Source organism: Haliaeetus leucocephalus, unplaced genomic scaffold (assembly GCF_000737465.1).
Source record: "Haliaeetus leucocephalus isolate CR32 unplaced genomic scaffold, Haliaeetus_leucocephalus-4.0 Scaffold819, whole genome shotgun sequence".
In the NCBI taxonomy this organism is placed as follows: Eukaryota; Metazoa; Chordata; class Aves; order Accipitriformes; family Accipitridae; genus Haliaeetus; species Haliaeetus leucocephalus.
Genome location: NW_010973255.1, coordinates 2252213 through 2269351, shown reverse-complemented (window position 1 = coordinate 2269351; position 17139 = coordinate 2252213). Strand labels below are relative to the sequence as shown.

At 42.7% G+C, this 17139-nt stretch overlaps 1 protein-coding gene across 1 annotated transcript in view; it reads right to left on the bottom strand.

The window, feature by feature from the left end:
* The window catches only part of CNKSR3 (CNKSR family member 3), a 62966-nt gene that overhangs the window by 13667 nt on the left and 32160 nt on the right, over window positions 1-17139 (bottom strand). The window contains exons 3-6 of the mRNA XM_010581872.1: window positions 10840-11042; window positions 9433-9520; window positions 6543-6584; window positions 4575-4694 (exon numbers count right to left, since the gene is read on the bottom strand). Coding sequence (XP_010580174.1) covers window positions 4575-4694; window positions 6543-6584; window positions 9433-9520; window positions 10840-11042 — 453 coding nt within the window. The remainder of the gene's footprint in view (window positions 1-4574; window positions 4695-6542; window positions 6585-9432; window positions 9521-10839; window positions 11043-17139) is intronic.

Here is a 17139-nt window from a genome sequence, read left to right as displayed (position 1 = left end):
TTCATTGGCTATTCTCACACAAAATCAAACCCCCTTGGGGTATACATCAGACTTCCTCATCCTCCCTCATTACCCACCAATTGTACCCAGGTCCTTGAGCAAAAGCAATCCTGCCAATGGGTTTGCCTTTGCCTGAGGCAGGAATAACACAGACTGTCTTCCCTAGCGTAATTTTTATGTGCACTACAGGGGCTTTATCCCCTTCTACAATATGTAAAAGTTCTGATTGGGCAGGGTCAGCCCAACTGGCAGATCCTTTAGTGCTGACTAACCAGGTGGCTTTTGCTAAATGTGTATCCTCCCAGCATTTGAAGATCCCACCACCCATTGCTCTCAATGTAGCCTTTAACAGTCCATTGTATTGTTTGATTTTTCCTGAGGCTGGTGCATGACAGGGGATGCGATATACCCACTCATGCTTTTTGGCCCAGGTGTCTATTTCAGAAATGAGTCCTGTTGTCTGACTAATTTCTTTCTGGGGTGCTGTGTCACCACAAGACTTGCTTTTCAAAGCCCAGGACAGTGTTCTGGGCAGTGGCACGGGGCACAAGATGTTTCCAGTCATCCGGTGGTTGCTTCCACCATTGTAAGCACACAGTGCTTGCCTTGGCGAGTGTGTGGGAGCATGATATAGTCAATCTGCCAGGCCTCCCATATTTATATTTCAGCCTTTGTCCTCTATACCACAGGGGCTTTAACCACTTGGCTTGCTTAATTGCAGCATGTTTCACATTCATGGATAACCTGCAAGTCCACCCCTCAATCACAAGCCCATCTATATGTTGCATCTCTTCCCTGATGGCCTGAGGTATCATGGGCCCACTGAGCTATAAATAATTCACTCACATTGCCAGTCCAGATGCACCTGAGCCTCTTCAATCTTAGCAGCCTGATCCACCTGCTGGTTGTTTTGATGTTCTTCAGTGGCCTGACTCTTGGCTACATGAGCCTCTACATGACATACTTCCACAACCAGGTTCTCTAGCCGGGATGCAGTATCTTGCCACAGTGCAGCGGCCCAGATGGGCTTACCTCTGCATTGCCTTGGTGCAGCTTCCAAGCTCTGCTTCTGTTGCTGCAACCACCCCCACAGGGCATTTGCCACCATCCATGAGGCAGTACAGAGATAAAGTATTGGCCATTTTTCTCATTCAGCAACGTCTAAAGCCAGCTGGATGTCTTTCACCTCTGCAAACTGACTTGATTCACCTTTTCCTTCAGTGGTTTCTGCAACTTGTCATAAGGGAATCCGCACTGCCACCTTCCACCTCCGATGCTTTCCTACAATATGGCAGGACCCATCAGTAAACAAGGCATATTACTTCTCATTTTCTGGTAATTTATTATACAGTGAGGCCTCTTCAGTATGCATCACCTCCTCTGGTGACTCTCCAAAATCTTTGCCTTCTGGCCAGTCCATGATCACTTCCAAGATTCCTGGACAACTGGGGTTTTCTATTTGAGCTTGTTGTGTGATCAGTGTGACCCACTTACTCCACATAGCATCAGCTGTATAATGTGTAGAGGAGACCCTCCATTTGAACATCCAGCCCAGCACCAGCAACTGGGGTGCTAACAGGAGCTGTGCTTCAGTACCAACCACTTTTGAGGCAGCTCGAACCCCTTCATATGCTGCCAGTATCTTTTTTAGTTGGAGTATAGCTGGCCTTGGGTCCTCTGTATCCCTAATTCCAGAAGCACAGGGGTGAACCTCAGTTCTCCCCAGGTGCTTTCTGCCAGAGACTCCAGGTAGGGCCATTCTCCCCAGCTGCAGTATAGAGCACATTTTTAACATCTTGCATTGCCCAGACAGGCCCAAGGGTTACTGCATGAACTATCGCCTATTTAATTTGTTCAAAGGCTTGTCATTGCTCAGGCCCCATTTGAAATCATTCTTCTTCTGGGTAACTTGATAGAGAGGGCTTACAATCAGACTATAATTTGGAACGTGCACTCTCCAAAGACCCACAATGCCTAAGAAAGCCTGTGTTTCCTTTTTATTAGTTGGTGGAGACATAGCTGCTATTTTGTTGATCACACCTACTGGGATCTGATGACATCCATCTTGCCATTTTATTTCTAAAAACTGGATCTCTTGTGCAGGTCCCTTGACCTTACTTTTTTTTTTTTTTATGGCAAAACCAGCCTTCAGAAGGATTTGAACTATTTTCTTCCCTTTCTCAAAAACTTCTCCTGCTGTGTTGCCCCATATGATGATGTCATCAATGTATTGCAGGTGTTCTGGCACCCTGTTCCATTGCAGTCTGGATCAGTCCATAGCAATCACTGGGACTGTGTTTCTACCCCTGGGGCAGTTGATTCCAGGTGTATTGGACACCCCTCCAAGTGAAAGCGAACAGTGGCTGGCAGTCTGCTGCCAAAGGGGTTGAGAAAAACACATTAGCAATATCAGTTGTGGCGTACCACTTGGCTGCCTTTGACTTCAGTTCATATTGAAGTTCTAGCATGTCTGGCACAGCAGCACTCAGCCACAGCGTGACTTTATTCAGGCCATAAGAGTCTACTGTTGGCCTCCATTCTCCATTAGACTTTTGCACTGTCCATATGGGGCTGTTGAAGGGTGAGCGAGTCTTGCTGATCACTCCTTGGGTCTCCAGTTGGTCAATCAGCTTATGGATGGGAATCGGGGAGACTCGGTTGGTGTGATATCGCTGCCGGTGCACCGCTGTGGTAGCAATTGGCACCTGTTGTTCTTCAACCCTCAGCAACGCCACAATTGAAGGGTCCTCCGAAAGACCAAGCAAGGTAGACAGCTGCTTAGTTTCCTCTGTCTCCACAACAGCTATACCAAAAGCCCACCATACCCCTTTGGGTCCTTGAAATACCCTCTCCTGAGACAATCTATGCCAAGATGCACAGAGCCTCTGGGCCAGTCACAATGGGGTGTTTTTGCCACTCTTTCCCAGCTAGACTTACTTCAGCCTCCAATACAGTTAGCTGTTGGGATCCCCCTGTCACACCAGAAATAAAAATGGTTTCTGCCCCTTTATAGCTTGATGGCATTAGGGTACACTGTGTACCGGTGTCCACTAGAGCTTTATACTCCCGTGCGTCTGACATGCCAGGCCATCAGATCCACACAGTCCAGTAAACCTGGTTGTCCCTCTCCTCCACCTGGCTGGAGGCAGGGCCCCTCCAGTACTGGTCATAGGATTCTCTACTCACTCCTTGTAAAAACAGATTAGAATTCCTTTCCATAGGATAATAAGCAAGATCAGCCCTTCCGCTCTGCCTGGGGAACTGCCAACTGGAGACTGGAGCAGCAATTTGCCTGGAGGTACCCCCATTTGTGATTGGTTTTCCTTGCAATTCATGTACCTGTGCCTCTAGGGTCAAGGTAGATTTTCCACCCCACTTCATGTCCTTTCTGTGGTCCCACAGGTAAAACCACAGGGTACTCTGTGGTGTGTACCCTCTATATCCTCTCTCTTGAGCAGAAGAATGCTTACTCGTAATAGCTGAGATACCGGTCTGTAGAAGTGGGGAGTAGGACCTATCCTCTTTGAGTTGCTGGAGCTCCTGGAACTGTTTTTCCAAATAGGTTTTCGGACTTTTGGGGCAGTTTTTCCATAACTGAGATGCAGGCCCATAGGGAGGAAGAGAGATTTTCTTCACATCTTGCTAGAGTTGGAGAGCCATTTTGTCCACTGTCAGTGCCTCTTCATCTTTTCAGGCCAGTACTGCCAATGAGTTGGCATACGATGGTGCGCTCCATACAAATTTCCACCACATGGGTCTTGTGCACTGGACTTCATCTTGACCTGTGGGTACCTGCGCATTGTCTGGGTTATAATAAATCATCTGTAGCATGGCTAATTCCCTCATGTACTGGACACCTCTCTCCATGGTGGTCCACTTGCCTAGGTGACATGTAACATTTTCCTTGAAGGGATACCTTTCCTTCACACTTGACAGGAATCGCCTCCAGAGGCTGAGGATTTGTGTCCCTTTTCCAATTGCTTTGTCAATGCTCCCTTCCCTAGAAAGTGATCCCAGCTGCTTGGCTTCCCTACCCTCTAATTCCAGGCTACTAGCCACATCATCCCAGCATTGGAGCAGCCAGGTGATAATGTGCTCACCTGGACAACTGCTGAAATTTTTTCGCATATCCCTTAGCTCATTCAGGGATAGGGATCGAATGGTTACCTCTTGCTCTGCCTCTTCCTCCTGTTCTTGTGATGGCCCTGCTTCATCCTCCTTTACTAAACAAGCTGACTTTTGTGTCCATTTCTTCTTGTGTATAGGGGCAACTGATACTGGCACTGGTTGATTCTCTGGTTCAGCTGCATCACCCATCACCAGGGTTTGAGTAGCCACAGTGCTTGTCAAAACCAGGACAGGGATCAAACCTATTAACCTGCACACCCATCTCTGGCAGCCGCTCCAGCACACTGCCTAACAATTAACTTTCACAGTTCCTCTCCATGCCTCTTTCTGCTCCCCATAGGATATTACTGGTTTTGAAATATCTTGCTATACTCACACATGCAGTGGCTCACAAGACTACCTATTAAACACTGGGGACATCAGGACACTCCAGAATCAGTTCTTACCAGGCCTTCCCCAGGTTTAATGTTGGTTAAATGAACCTCCTCCAGACACGCACACTGGCTCATCAATGGATCTGTAGTTGATCGGATGGCTTTATCGCAAATGCCATTTAAAGTCTTGGCCTACAATGAGAACATACAAAAAACAGCTACAAAACTTCTCTCCAGGCTTTTTCCTCTTTCAGTTTTCAAAAACATAAAGGAAATGAGTTCTAAAACTTGGTCCACTAATAAAGCATAGTTAAGAATCACCGAAATAGAAGATTCATTTGTACAGATTTATTCTACAGCCCATTTATTTTCTTACTGTAACCTAGTACAAACAACCTGTTTCCATCAGTGCCACCTCATCATCGCTAACAGATGTCAACACATCCTCTGTTTAAAAAAATAAACACAAGGTATAGCAAAAAAATTGGGTTTGGGGTTTGTTTACTTTAATGAAAATATAACCCTTTAAAGTATTGAAACATTTTGATAATCAATTGACAGTTTTTCATACTGTTCTTTATTTCTGCTGTGAGAATAAAATTGGCCAAGTGTCAGAAAAAGTGAGGTGCTAGCCACTGACTTATCTGCACAAAGCTTTACAGCATAAGGTATGACATCTAGCACTTAAGCGTTTCAGCATTACTTGTCTACATCATGCCTCTGAACTGACCTCTTCTGGAATGCTTACACAGGCAAGGTTCATATTTCCTTTTGACCAAAACATACTGATCCTAAGCCAATGTTATAACTAAAGGCGAATTCTGACTTTGTGTGCGTGTCAGTGAAGTCAGGGGCAGAATGGCTTTGTCTTGTAGAACTTTTAACTAGCAGAATGGCTAATTAATCAGAAAAACAAATCTGTGCCCTCCCTACACTCACAAATTTCATTAATGCCCCACAGTGTGTTTTGGGTCTTCACATTAACTGAAGCAATACTGAAACTCAAAGTAGGTTACAAAAGCTTAAAGGAGAGGCGAGGGAGAATTAGTAGACAGCACAGTAGTTAGTTATACACAATTTGGGAAGGAGCAAGGTAAGCCACCTTTCCACAAGGGGTTTGAATCCTTCAGTCAAAGTAGACATAGGTAATTACAGGATGGGGGGACCTGTCTCGTAGGAATATATTTTTTTGGATTACAATGGTCCCTGGAAACAATAGTTCCAACATTTTTGGTTTGTTTTACATCAGATTTATAGAGCAGCAATAAAATAAATCAAAACAATGCCTAAGTGTGAATGTGAGGAACTGCTCAAACAAGGGAACTCCAAACAACAATACCTACTTCCAGAGTGGGTGTGCACAAATGGAAAAAGAAAGATGCAAAAAACTCCCTTTTACGTGGTCTCATTATTTATGGACAAAATTATTTTTAGTTATTGTGCTACTAAATTCTTAAGCATCTATGAGCTAGCGGAAGGCCTTATCAAAGAGCACAGCCTGGTTCATGTCAAAAGCAGGAAGCGATGATTAACTGTTACAAAATAAAAAAAAGCATTCCATTACGCTCCTCATTTGGTCACAGGGCTGCTTCAAACAACCCTGAAAACTCAAGCTCAAGTACAAAGACAGAACTTCAGTTCTGTGGCAGGGCAGTTCTTTTATATGAAGAAGCTTAATTAGCCTTATTAAGGCACTAAATGCACATCACAGGCATAATTGGTTTATTTAACCTACGATCATTCTACAGTACTCCCCTGCCTTGAAAATTTGAGGTCTAAGTTCTCTTGAAAAAATAGCTGTGCAATGAAACTTTAAGGAATACTTGACTCCATGCTATTACACACACTACCCATCTGTTCAAATTTCATTGATTTCCTCTACAGTAAAGAATATTCACAAAATGGCCCATAACAATGTTTACTTGCATGACATGCTTGTATGTGTGGGATTGGAAAGCTGTTGTGAATACAGTCAGCATAGAAGCTACCAAAATAAATGTGAATGCAGGCAGCTGAGTTTCAACAGAAATGTGTACTTACTACAGCCTGAACTTTATCTTCCATGTCAGCGACAGTGCAGTCCTAAAAACAAAACGAGAACAAAAGCCCTACATTAACCAATAAACATGTAAACACATCATCTCTGAAAACTCTGCAGAACTGACACTTTAACCTCAAACTGAAATAGAGTTATTCATGCTGCAGGGATTAATCAGATTAGTTTCACCCAGTAGGGCTCAAATGTACTGTTAAACAACTATTTTCTGGCCCTGGTAGAAAGCAATAATAAACCTTGATAACTAAGAGAACATGGGATTCAATTACAGCAGCAGACTCCTCCAGAGAAGCAGAACCCTGCACAATAAAACTAGACTCTCAGAAGGCCAGGCACACAAGTTTGCCTTACACTGATAAACCCTGACTCAGGTGCTTCTCTGTCCCAGGCATCAAAACGAATCTAAAACATATTGTTAAAAATAGAATGAAAAGTGATTTTTTTTTAAAATATGCTATCAATTCCTGAGGGCCAGAGGACTACACAGAAAGCATTATTTACACAGCCCAGGTACCAAAATTCTTTGGACTGAAACAAGTTCATGTAACAAACTACAGAAGTCGTCGTTGTTTTCTGCAAGGCAAGAAGAAGAGCTGAACTACAGAATGGTATTAGATTCTCAAATTAAAAAGTTAAAACAGCAAGTAAATAATGAAACAAGATTTACAATATCTATAGGGAGAAAACCCCCAAACCCTAAGCATTTAAACAAGCTCAAATTCCAAGATATTTGCCCTTAACATCTCAACCTGCGTAACTACCATACAATGCCCAAGAGATGCATCCAGGAGCTGTGAATTGAAGCTGTTCTGTATTTCTGATCATCCTCAACAGTGCTTCTGTTCCCTCCTAACTCTATTCTGTGCTTTTAAATACAGAAGTCCAAAAAAACCATACAGTCCTCCAGATACAACCACACCAGGCATATATAAAACAGCTCTGCTATCTTCTCTGTTGTAATGACCACCAAGAACCGAGGTCACACTTTTTTACATTCTGTCAAAAGCCTCAAGACATTACTACAAAGTTTAGACTCCATCATAGTGCATCAGCATAATTTTTCTCTGCATGAATCAATAGTGACTGTCACCTATCATCATGCAACCCAGTTGCTCAGTATTGCAAAGTCCTTCTGCTCCTCTTCATTTCTACTTACACTAATTATTATTTTAAGCTTAAAGTTTGCCATAAAACTTTAAGAAACAGTGGAGTAAACTCTGTTCTTTGTATCTATATAGCTGTCATTAAAGTCAACTGGAATCTTACTGCATTCCTACCTTGCTTTATTATTCACCCACTTTTACACATCGTTTATGATTAAGCAAAGCAGCATTGGTTCCACAAGAGCCACTCTGGTCTCTTCTCCACTATGACAACTGACCATTTGTTCCTACACTCTATTGCCTAATAAGAAATAATTCTGAAGTCTAAAAACTCACCTAAAGATTCTTCAATTGTATTTCTCTTTTCCACATCAGTGGACTCCTTTGGACCATTCTAATGTATCTGCAGTGTCCCAGTACAAAATAGTGCTGATTCTTCCCCCATTAATGCTTGCTCTCTTATGCACTAATCCCATGTTTTATTATAGCTCATATCAAATTGGCAGAGAAGTACTCTGATGCTTTTTAGTAGGCTTGGGTTATATTTGCCAACTTCCACTCCCCTGCCATCAAAGGCCAATTTAACTGACAGATTAGACACCGTTTTTAGTAGTTTGATTAATATAGTTCAGCAATCTCATAACTCAGTTCCTGTAGCGCTCTTGGGTGAACACCATCTGCTACTAGAAATGCTTACTGTTCTGCTTCACAGTCTGCAAATCTGTAGCTGTAAACCACTGACTTTCTGCAATTGCACACACAGTGCCCAAACAAGAAGGGCATTCAGCAGCAAGTTCAAACTGGTGCACCTTTGAACTTATAATATCCAGACACTATCCTTTCACAATGATCCAACTGATATAACTGTATATCATCATAGCGTGACAACTCACAGGATGCTGCTGTCCTTTGACATCATCCCCTCAAAACAGGGAGAGAATCACCCACGTCACAGGACATGGTCCTTCAGAGTTCAAACAATATATGGCCATGGACTAACGGCTACGAGCAAGTTCAGCAGGAACTGAAGCGTGCACACAATGCTTCACAGCCAAAGGAGTGGCATGCTGTCAGAACAGTTTCAAAGACAGGCAGTATTATTCAGAGAGCGAAACGATGTCATTTGCCAAGATTGCCACAGCTACTACATGTCCATTTAGCCAATACCAATACAAGCACCCATCACACAGCTGATAAATGGTAAGTTTTGAACAAAACAGTGTGGTCTCACACTACTGGCAGAAAAAGCCTGGCTAGCGGGATTTGTGTTGTAAAGGTGGCAGCTCCTTCAATTACATGCCGCATTTCCCATCTGATGGCTAAAACACTCTCTATGGGACAAGACCCAAGGAGTCTGCAAGCATAGCTATAATAACCAATGGAGTCATATTTTTTGTTTAGAGTTAGCACTGATAACTGTTTTTCAACATGTTGTTTGGAACTTGAAAATCCTCAGATGCAGACCAACTATTTCAAAACCTAACCCTCTTTCCATTAAAGCTCAAGAAAATACGAATAGCCTTCAAACCACAGTCACTTAAAATACAGCTAGCAATCACAAAATTGGAAATTAAGAGGCAGGGAACAGAGGGACAGACACAACAACTCAGAAAAACGGACAACTGAAACTGACTTTCATGGACCTTCAAACTTTCAAGTCCAAGTTTCAAGTCCTTCCAGTTAGCACTCTGTGCACAGCGAGCACATTAATTTCCCAAACACCCCCTTTCCTTCCCTTTTGGAAAGCAAAGAGGAAAAGAAATCAGCTGACCTTCTGAACAGTAGTAGTGAGATCCAAGCAGAGCTGAATGATTCTGTTCTTCATTGAAGAAAAGTCAGCAATACCTGTAAACGGGGTCCTGCAACAAGAGAAAATTCCCCTTAGATCAAAGGGACCAGTCTTCTCCCATCCTACCTTATCAGTGACAAATTACACACAAGAGCAAGAGCTGAAACTCTGACATCCACACAAGCATGAGGATACAGTATTACAATATAAATATTCCTGACTGCACAGTCCTGCTCTGTCCTTTCACCAAAACTGGTGCATGTCTAGCCCTGTGGTAAGCAAGTTTGGAGGGCAAAACCAGAAGAAACGGACAATTTTCCAAACTACAGTTCTCTCAGCTGCATGCTCAAGTCAGATCATACTGACTGTGTTGTAAAAATCACACCCTTGGGTTTGCCAGTGAGTGGATTTCTAACTTCCAAGTCTTTGATTAGAGAGATTCTCTAAAAGAAGAAAAATGGATTTTCACATTTTACACACAGAGCTGCAGTGAGTCTCAGTCTTAGAGAAAGATCATTATAGGTAGTGCTGCTTTAGAGCCTATAGTGCCTCACCTCAGACCCTCCAGGCAGCTGAAAGAGCTAGAAGGTGGGGGGGTGGGAGGTGGAAATAACCCCAGCAGGTTTGGAAATGGACACGCCATCTCGCTGACAGTGAGTTGCAGAAGAAATTTAGGGTGAGCTGCCAACAACAGGGTGAGAGGAGAGGACCAGGTGAGAGGCACAAGCTGTTAACAGCACTGCCTGGACACGGAACCAACTCCTTGCTGGAGAACAGGGATATTAAAGGATAAAAGTGCTCCTTGCTTGCTGGTCCCCATGCAGCTCTCTTCCTAACCTTCCTTCTCAGGAAAGCTGGCAAGGGGCTTGAGAATTTATGTTCATCTGTTATCATGGACAGCATCCAGGCCAGCACCCGACCCGCTCTGTTGCCTGTTTGCTTCCGCTGCAGCTGTCACAAAACAACTCGGGGTCTTGGGGGGGGAGTCTCTCCCACTGCTCAATTTCCAAATCACAGAGCTAAGGCCACAATTTCAGCAGAACATTAAAAATTCTTTTAGAAAAGGACCTGCCAATGACAAACAATTTAGAAGGTAGGAAAGGGAGAGGAGTAAGTCACATATATGAGAAACTGACCTGAACAGGAAGACTCCTTCTTTTATAAATTCCAGTTTGGATACAATGTTAACAGTTTCACTGGTTTTAGCAAGAGCAGAAGCACAAGAGTAGACACCCTAGACCAAGTTTTTTCACTAGAGGCCTTCTGGCACCACCAAAAAAAAGGCGTGAGCAAGATCAAGATCTTTACACCCAAGCATCTAGAAATTGCCCTACAAGGAGAAGCAATTCATTACAGCAGTAAATTAGAACACAAAGATTTTATTCTTACCTGTCCAACCATGCAAGCAAGGCTTTAGCAGCACCAATAAGCTCTACCACAGAAGTAAGGAATTCATTGGGGGGCTTGCGAGAGGTATTTCCATCATAATTTGAACTTTTCCTACGGCTGCTGATGTAATTTTGCAGATTGTTGGATGATGCTCGCAGCTTGAGAACCAGGTTCTTCATATTGTCTGTTTCAAGGCCATAGTTCTGCAAAGAATGTTATTAAGCTTCATAAATCTCCCTATTGAGTCATCCTATTTATTATACCACAAGTTACAAACTCATATGGGGATGAAAGGTCTGAGAATTTGCCCAATTCTTTTTTTTCCTGCTTTTTGCAAAAATGCCTTCTAAGATTTGTTCTACACTACAGCCACTAAAGAATACTTTTGTGGGTGCCAAACCCCCCTAATTTCTGACAACAATGACATCTGAGGACACTTTTCAATCCGAATGAAGTCCCAATGTCCTATCGGATGTCATTCACCTTTAAGATGTAGTTGGAGTAACAGGATTGTGTTGTTTTTCTTTTTGTTAAGGGAAAGTAAATGTTTTTGCTTAAAATGTTTTCTATACTGTGGTACATAAACACTGAAGTAATATTTCATTCACAACTAAAGATAAGTTTAATCTGGAAAGAGATAAAAACATCAACAGGAAGCAAATGTAATTTCACAGTCAAAAGCTGGAATAAATATTTGGATCACAAGTTTTCAGTAACTGTGCTCCTTGGTTACAGCAGGGCAATTATTTACAAGTTTGAGGAGTGCATTAACACTATACATAGATAATTAAAATCATTCTTAGACATTGTATTTTTTATTCAACAGCATCTTTATAAAAATTTTTTAAACCTTAAAAATCTAAGTCCTGCCTGTAACTTCAACTTCATACATTCAAATACAAACCACATTCCGTAATATTACAATCCTGTTGTTTTAAGCAACATGTTGATCATCTCATTCCAAACACATCAGAAATGCTATACTGTATCTGTTCTGAAGGCAACTCAATCTCATAATCAAGATTTTCTTCTTTTTGCTGTCATTTTTGCAAATGTGTGAATTATGTAGCGATATGTTGCTGAGTATCTTTGCGTTTGTGTTATCCCACCTTGCAAAACCTGTGGGTATCTTCTGAAATTTAAGTCCCAGGCAATGCTTTTAGGGTGAAAATTCCTACTTTTAAAAACAAACAAAAACCCACAAGTACACCAAAGCAAAACAAAAAAAACCCCACCACCAAAACAAAAAACAAAACAAAAACCCACCACCCACAAATACAAAAAACCCTGTCTTTCTCTATTCTTTTACTGCTGCAGATTCTGCTACCAACCTCCAGGTTCCGCAGTTTAGTCAGCTATACTATCTACTCTTTCTCCTTTCCCCCTCAAAGAACTAAAGCAACTAGAGCAAATCTTAATTCCCTTCAATTCCACATTTCCAGGGGTTCCCAGTACCTCGATTCAGGATCACAGCCAGCTCACCCAGGCTGCAGGGGAGCTCAGGAGGTCTCAGTCCAAACTCCTGTTCACAGCAGGCTCAGCTGTGAGCCCAGACCAGCTTGTTCAGGGCTTTATCCAGGCAGGTCTTGAAAACCTCTTAAGGACAGACTGCACAACCCTTCTGGGCAACCTGATCCACCGTCTGACTGTCCTCAGAGTAAGAATGTGTCTCCTTATACCCAGCCTTAACCTCTCTTTTCAACTTCTGCCCAAAGTCCCTCATCCTTCTGCCATGCACCACCACAAACAGCCCAGGTCTGTCATCCTGCCAACCATCTTGCCCCCCACTGTAGGTGCTAGGGACCTGCTGTTAGGCCTCCCTGAAGCCGTCTCTTCCCAGGCTGAAGAAGTCCTAGTCCCTCAGCCTCTCCTCACAGGTGAGTACTCCAGCCCTGACCAACCTGGTAGTCCTCCACTGAGCTTGCTCTGGTTTGTCTTTCCTGTACTTGGGCACAGGGGCACATGTAGACTAATGAGTGCCGAGTAAAGGGCAATAATCACTTCCCTCCCTCTCCTGGCCATGCTCCCATTAATGCAGCCCAGGATGCTGCAGACTTCTTTGCTACCAGGGCACACTGCCGGCTTGTGGGTCTATTCCCTCCACAGTCAAGCATCCATAAAACAAGCTGGAATATCTTAGATTAAGTCATTTACAAAAGATTAAACAGAACCTTCACCCCAAAGAAACAAAGCAGTTTAAGGAGAGGTTTCAGCTACTCAGCTACCTTTAAAATGCCTACCACTTCCTATGGACAAGATCCCAATGGGTGTAAGTTACACAAGGGCCTCCCTCCTCCCCCTGAGGGCTCTTGGCAAGGAAGTACCCTTAAAGTCCAGCCAGGAGTAGGGGTTGAGAGGATATATCCCATTTAAAAAATGCCACTGTTGCAACAGCAAAGGTTATCCTTAAATTTTCCAGGATGACAGAGAGGGAAAGATTTGGATTACCAAACAATGTTAAAGTGCTCACACACCATCATGTGTGAACTTACCACCTTTTAATTTTAGGAGAAAAAAAAAACAAAACCAAAAAAAAACCCCACCACAAACCAAGAGCATCATTCAGATGCATTTCTTGCAGTAGTTTTCTCCTCCTCACAGGACATTGCATATTAGTCTATTTTTGGAGGAATACTTTTTCACCAACAGGTCTGGATGTGCGGTAAGTTCCTGTGACCACAAGAATTTGAAAGTAGCCATGTGCCTGAAATCTCCTCCTTTAAAAGTAGAATTCGAGGACCCTGACCCCTTCTTCCATAAAGGGGCAGAAAATACAAAAGATTTTTTTCTGTACAGTGGTATAACCACCTATTCACTCTGGTCAGAACTTCAGGGAGTCTTCATATATTTCAGGTTTTTCTTTCTGTCATTCAGTTGCAAAAATTGTGCCCACCACCTGTGGGTGTCTGTGATTAGAGATGGCCCCAGCATTTAAGACACATGTTGATATACCAGGTCAGATTTTGGCTTTGGTCCTAAAACATTCACACACTCCTTATCACACCTCTTTCACCTTATTTATACAGCAGGTCAGTCCAGACTGACTTTTCCAGTTCGGCTAGTTTTTAAATAATTTTGTTAAGTAGTTCTCAGTTTTGAGGTGGACTTCAGCAACACAGGTGTTGCCTCTAGAGATACAGGGGCTCCAGCTTATGACTGCAACTGGTTTCCCCAACAGCCTATCAAGAGCACATCACAGCCAAGCTCTCCAGTCACTGCATTAAGCTTTCCTACAGCTTCCCCTAGACACTCTACAGAGTGCACCTGAGGTATCTAAACCAGCAGTTTGTGCTCTAGGAAAAGTCCTGGCTAAGCACTGTGCCTATCCAGCACAACAGGGAGCACGCAACTCTTCAGTACAGGCGACCGAATTCTCCAACTACCGATCAGCCCAGAGGGATGAACTTCCCCAGAACACAGGGTCATCACAACACACCACCTCAGGGTCAGGTGAATGCAAGCACAAAAGATTACTAATCAGAGGACAAGAAAGAAAGGAGGCAGCAGCTGACTTGGATTAATTTAACTTGTCATGGAGCTATAGCCCCAGTTCAGGACAGATAAGAATGTTGATAGCATGGCAGCACACCAAAGAGCCTTCACAGCAACACACAGTTGAAGTGCAAAACTTAGCAGGCTTTTTTAAAAATATTTCTACAGGACTGAGGCTACAATATTTAACAGTATTATTTATGCAACCAAAAGGTTTTAGATGTTGCTCGTGAACCAAAAAACGTTACATTTTCCTATCGCTCCTGATTTAAAACATCAAAGGTGCTTTCATCAAAACACAGGCTGAAGCCAGCAGTCAAGAGCACCCTATATCAAACATTCCCAGGTTGTTACTCATTAACCTGGGGAGCCACACACAGGGCTGGAGCAAGAGACAGCACACACACGTGCACCGGAGTGCGCATGCACACAGGAACGCACTCTTTCTAAACTCCATTACATTTAATGAGAAAAATTACACTGACCAAATAATTGCTCATGGTCAGGCAGGCAATGTAAAATTAAAAAAAAAAGTGTGGCTAACTGAAGTCAAAAGAGCACAGCAGTTGTGTCAGAGCTGACTTGGGCTGATTCAGAGCTCTGCTGCTGCCCAGGGGCAGCATTACCTTCCCCTTCACAGCCATGTTCACATGCCACAGTGTAATGAGCTGGATCTGCTGGCTGATCCAACTGAAAACCAGCTCTGGGGAGGAAAAAAAAAAAAAAAAAACGAAGAAAACCAGAACGCCTTCTCAAAAGCTGATCCAACTCACTGCATGCCTATATAAACACTAGAGTTAACACAAGGTACTGTCACAGTCACCCATTCTTGCTCTCTCCCTTTTACCAGAAATGCATCCTGAAGAATCCTTTGGAGTCCCAAATTTCCTAATAAACAGCACTAAATCTAAGTTGAGACCTCTAGAAAACTGAAATCTTATGAGGTGGTGCATAAACATGGCGCTTTTGACAAAGATTAGCCACAAAGGATAAGTCTTCATGTATGCATGTTCTATTTTATGTTATGATGTTACATTTTGTTGCACTGCAAATATGCTGGCAGAACATTACTACCAGTGAAATTATCAAAAGGCGCAATGCTAAAAACTATGTTCTTTTTGTTTTGTGGTTTCGTTTTTTTTCAGATTGCTTAAAACTAGTATCTCTTCATTCTAACCTCAAGAAAAATCAGCTGCTTTTTTGCTTTGAAACTCTCCCATCATACAACATAGGTAAAGATTCAGAAATCTAATCCAAAGAACACATTAAAAGTCAAAATATTTGCATATAGCTTCCTGTTAATACTTGCATTGTTATTAAGTCCAAACAGGCTAGTCTACTCATCAGGGAATGGGAAGTATTCTGTTTTCACCACCACTCTAGACGCTTTTTGTCCCAATTACTTGGCTGAGAAAGCTTATTTTCTGGATCCCTGCCCCTGCTTTTGTCATCTTGCACAAGTTTAAAAAGCATATTTATGTATGTTTGTTCCCCCCTCCCCCAAATACTTCAGTCAACTAAGAAATGTCTTCCTCCCCTCCCTTTTCTCCCCCAAGTAAATATTGTCATCAACAAGAAGATAGATGCACTCAAGTTGATGGGTTTTTTCCCCTCTGGGGAATTCAGTTTCTTTGCTATGTCCTCTAAATTTCTTAAATAAGTCTTCAACACCTGTTCAAAAAGTCTATTAGACCAGCTCAAGAGCAACAGAAACATGTGCCCACAGGAAACCTTCACTTTTTATCCCTGTCCACACCCTTTCCCACTGCCTCTTCAGCTGCAGCTTTGTTGTCCCTTCAGCCACTGCTAGAAGGAGATCAGAGAACACTGCCACATCACCACAGCAGCAGAGAAAGATGCATTCATTTCTCTTTCAGCGATACTGGTTCTAGAGTTCACTTACTGCTGCAGCAAACACCATAACTTGCAGACATATTTTCAGCTTGGCAATGTAGCTGCCAAAGAGGGCTCTACCCCTATAAAATCTTTAAAAAAAAAAAAAAAAAAGGTGTATTTGGTCATCTACCTTCACACTGTATTTTTACAACTGATCTGCTGAAGCTGGAAAAAAGGTTTGTACCACCAAACCCCCGCCCTCAGCCCTTCCCTCCACCCCCCACCCCACCCCCCCAAGAACAACAACTTTCAAAGCCTGTCCTCAGTCTGGCCCAGGCAATGACACATTTCCACAGTGTAAGCTAAAAACATGGGGGGAAGAGGGAAAAAAAAAATCCCAAAACAGTTCCATTACTTTTTAATTCAAGGCCCCAAAAGTTAGGGAAATACCACTATATATACACACACAAAAAAAAACATCCACTAAGTGATATCAATACACAGACCCACTTTCAAAGAACTCATAGAAGTGGAATAGGGAAACCTTTATTCTTCCACACAAAAAGAAGACACAGCAAAATAAAAAATTGGCTGTCACTAGAACTTAAAACACACCATTCCCTCGGGGGGGAGGGGGGGGGGCAGGGAATCAGCAGTGGTTTTCTACAACAAACCTAAAAACTCAAGGCAAGAGGCATCAAGGTGACAAAGGGTATACCTAAAACACAGGAATTCTTCCTCCACCTCTTAAAAGGGAAGAAGGACATTTCAGCTGCAATACGTGAACTCTAATGCATAATGCTCTAGCTTGAGCTGCATTTCACAACGGATTTCCAGAAATGAGTGTGAGGTCAAAACTTTTGTCTACAAAGGAAATTAGAAGGAAATTGTAGGAGATAGAACACAGCTTTAGGTTCTGGCAGTCATCCAGCTTTGTTCATTTTATTCTAATATTTTAAAAAGAAGGAAAAA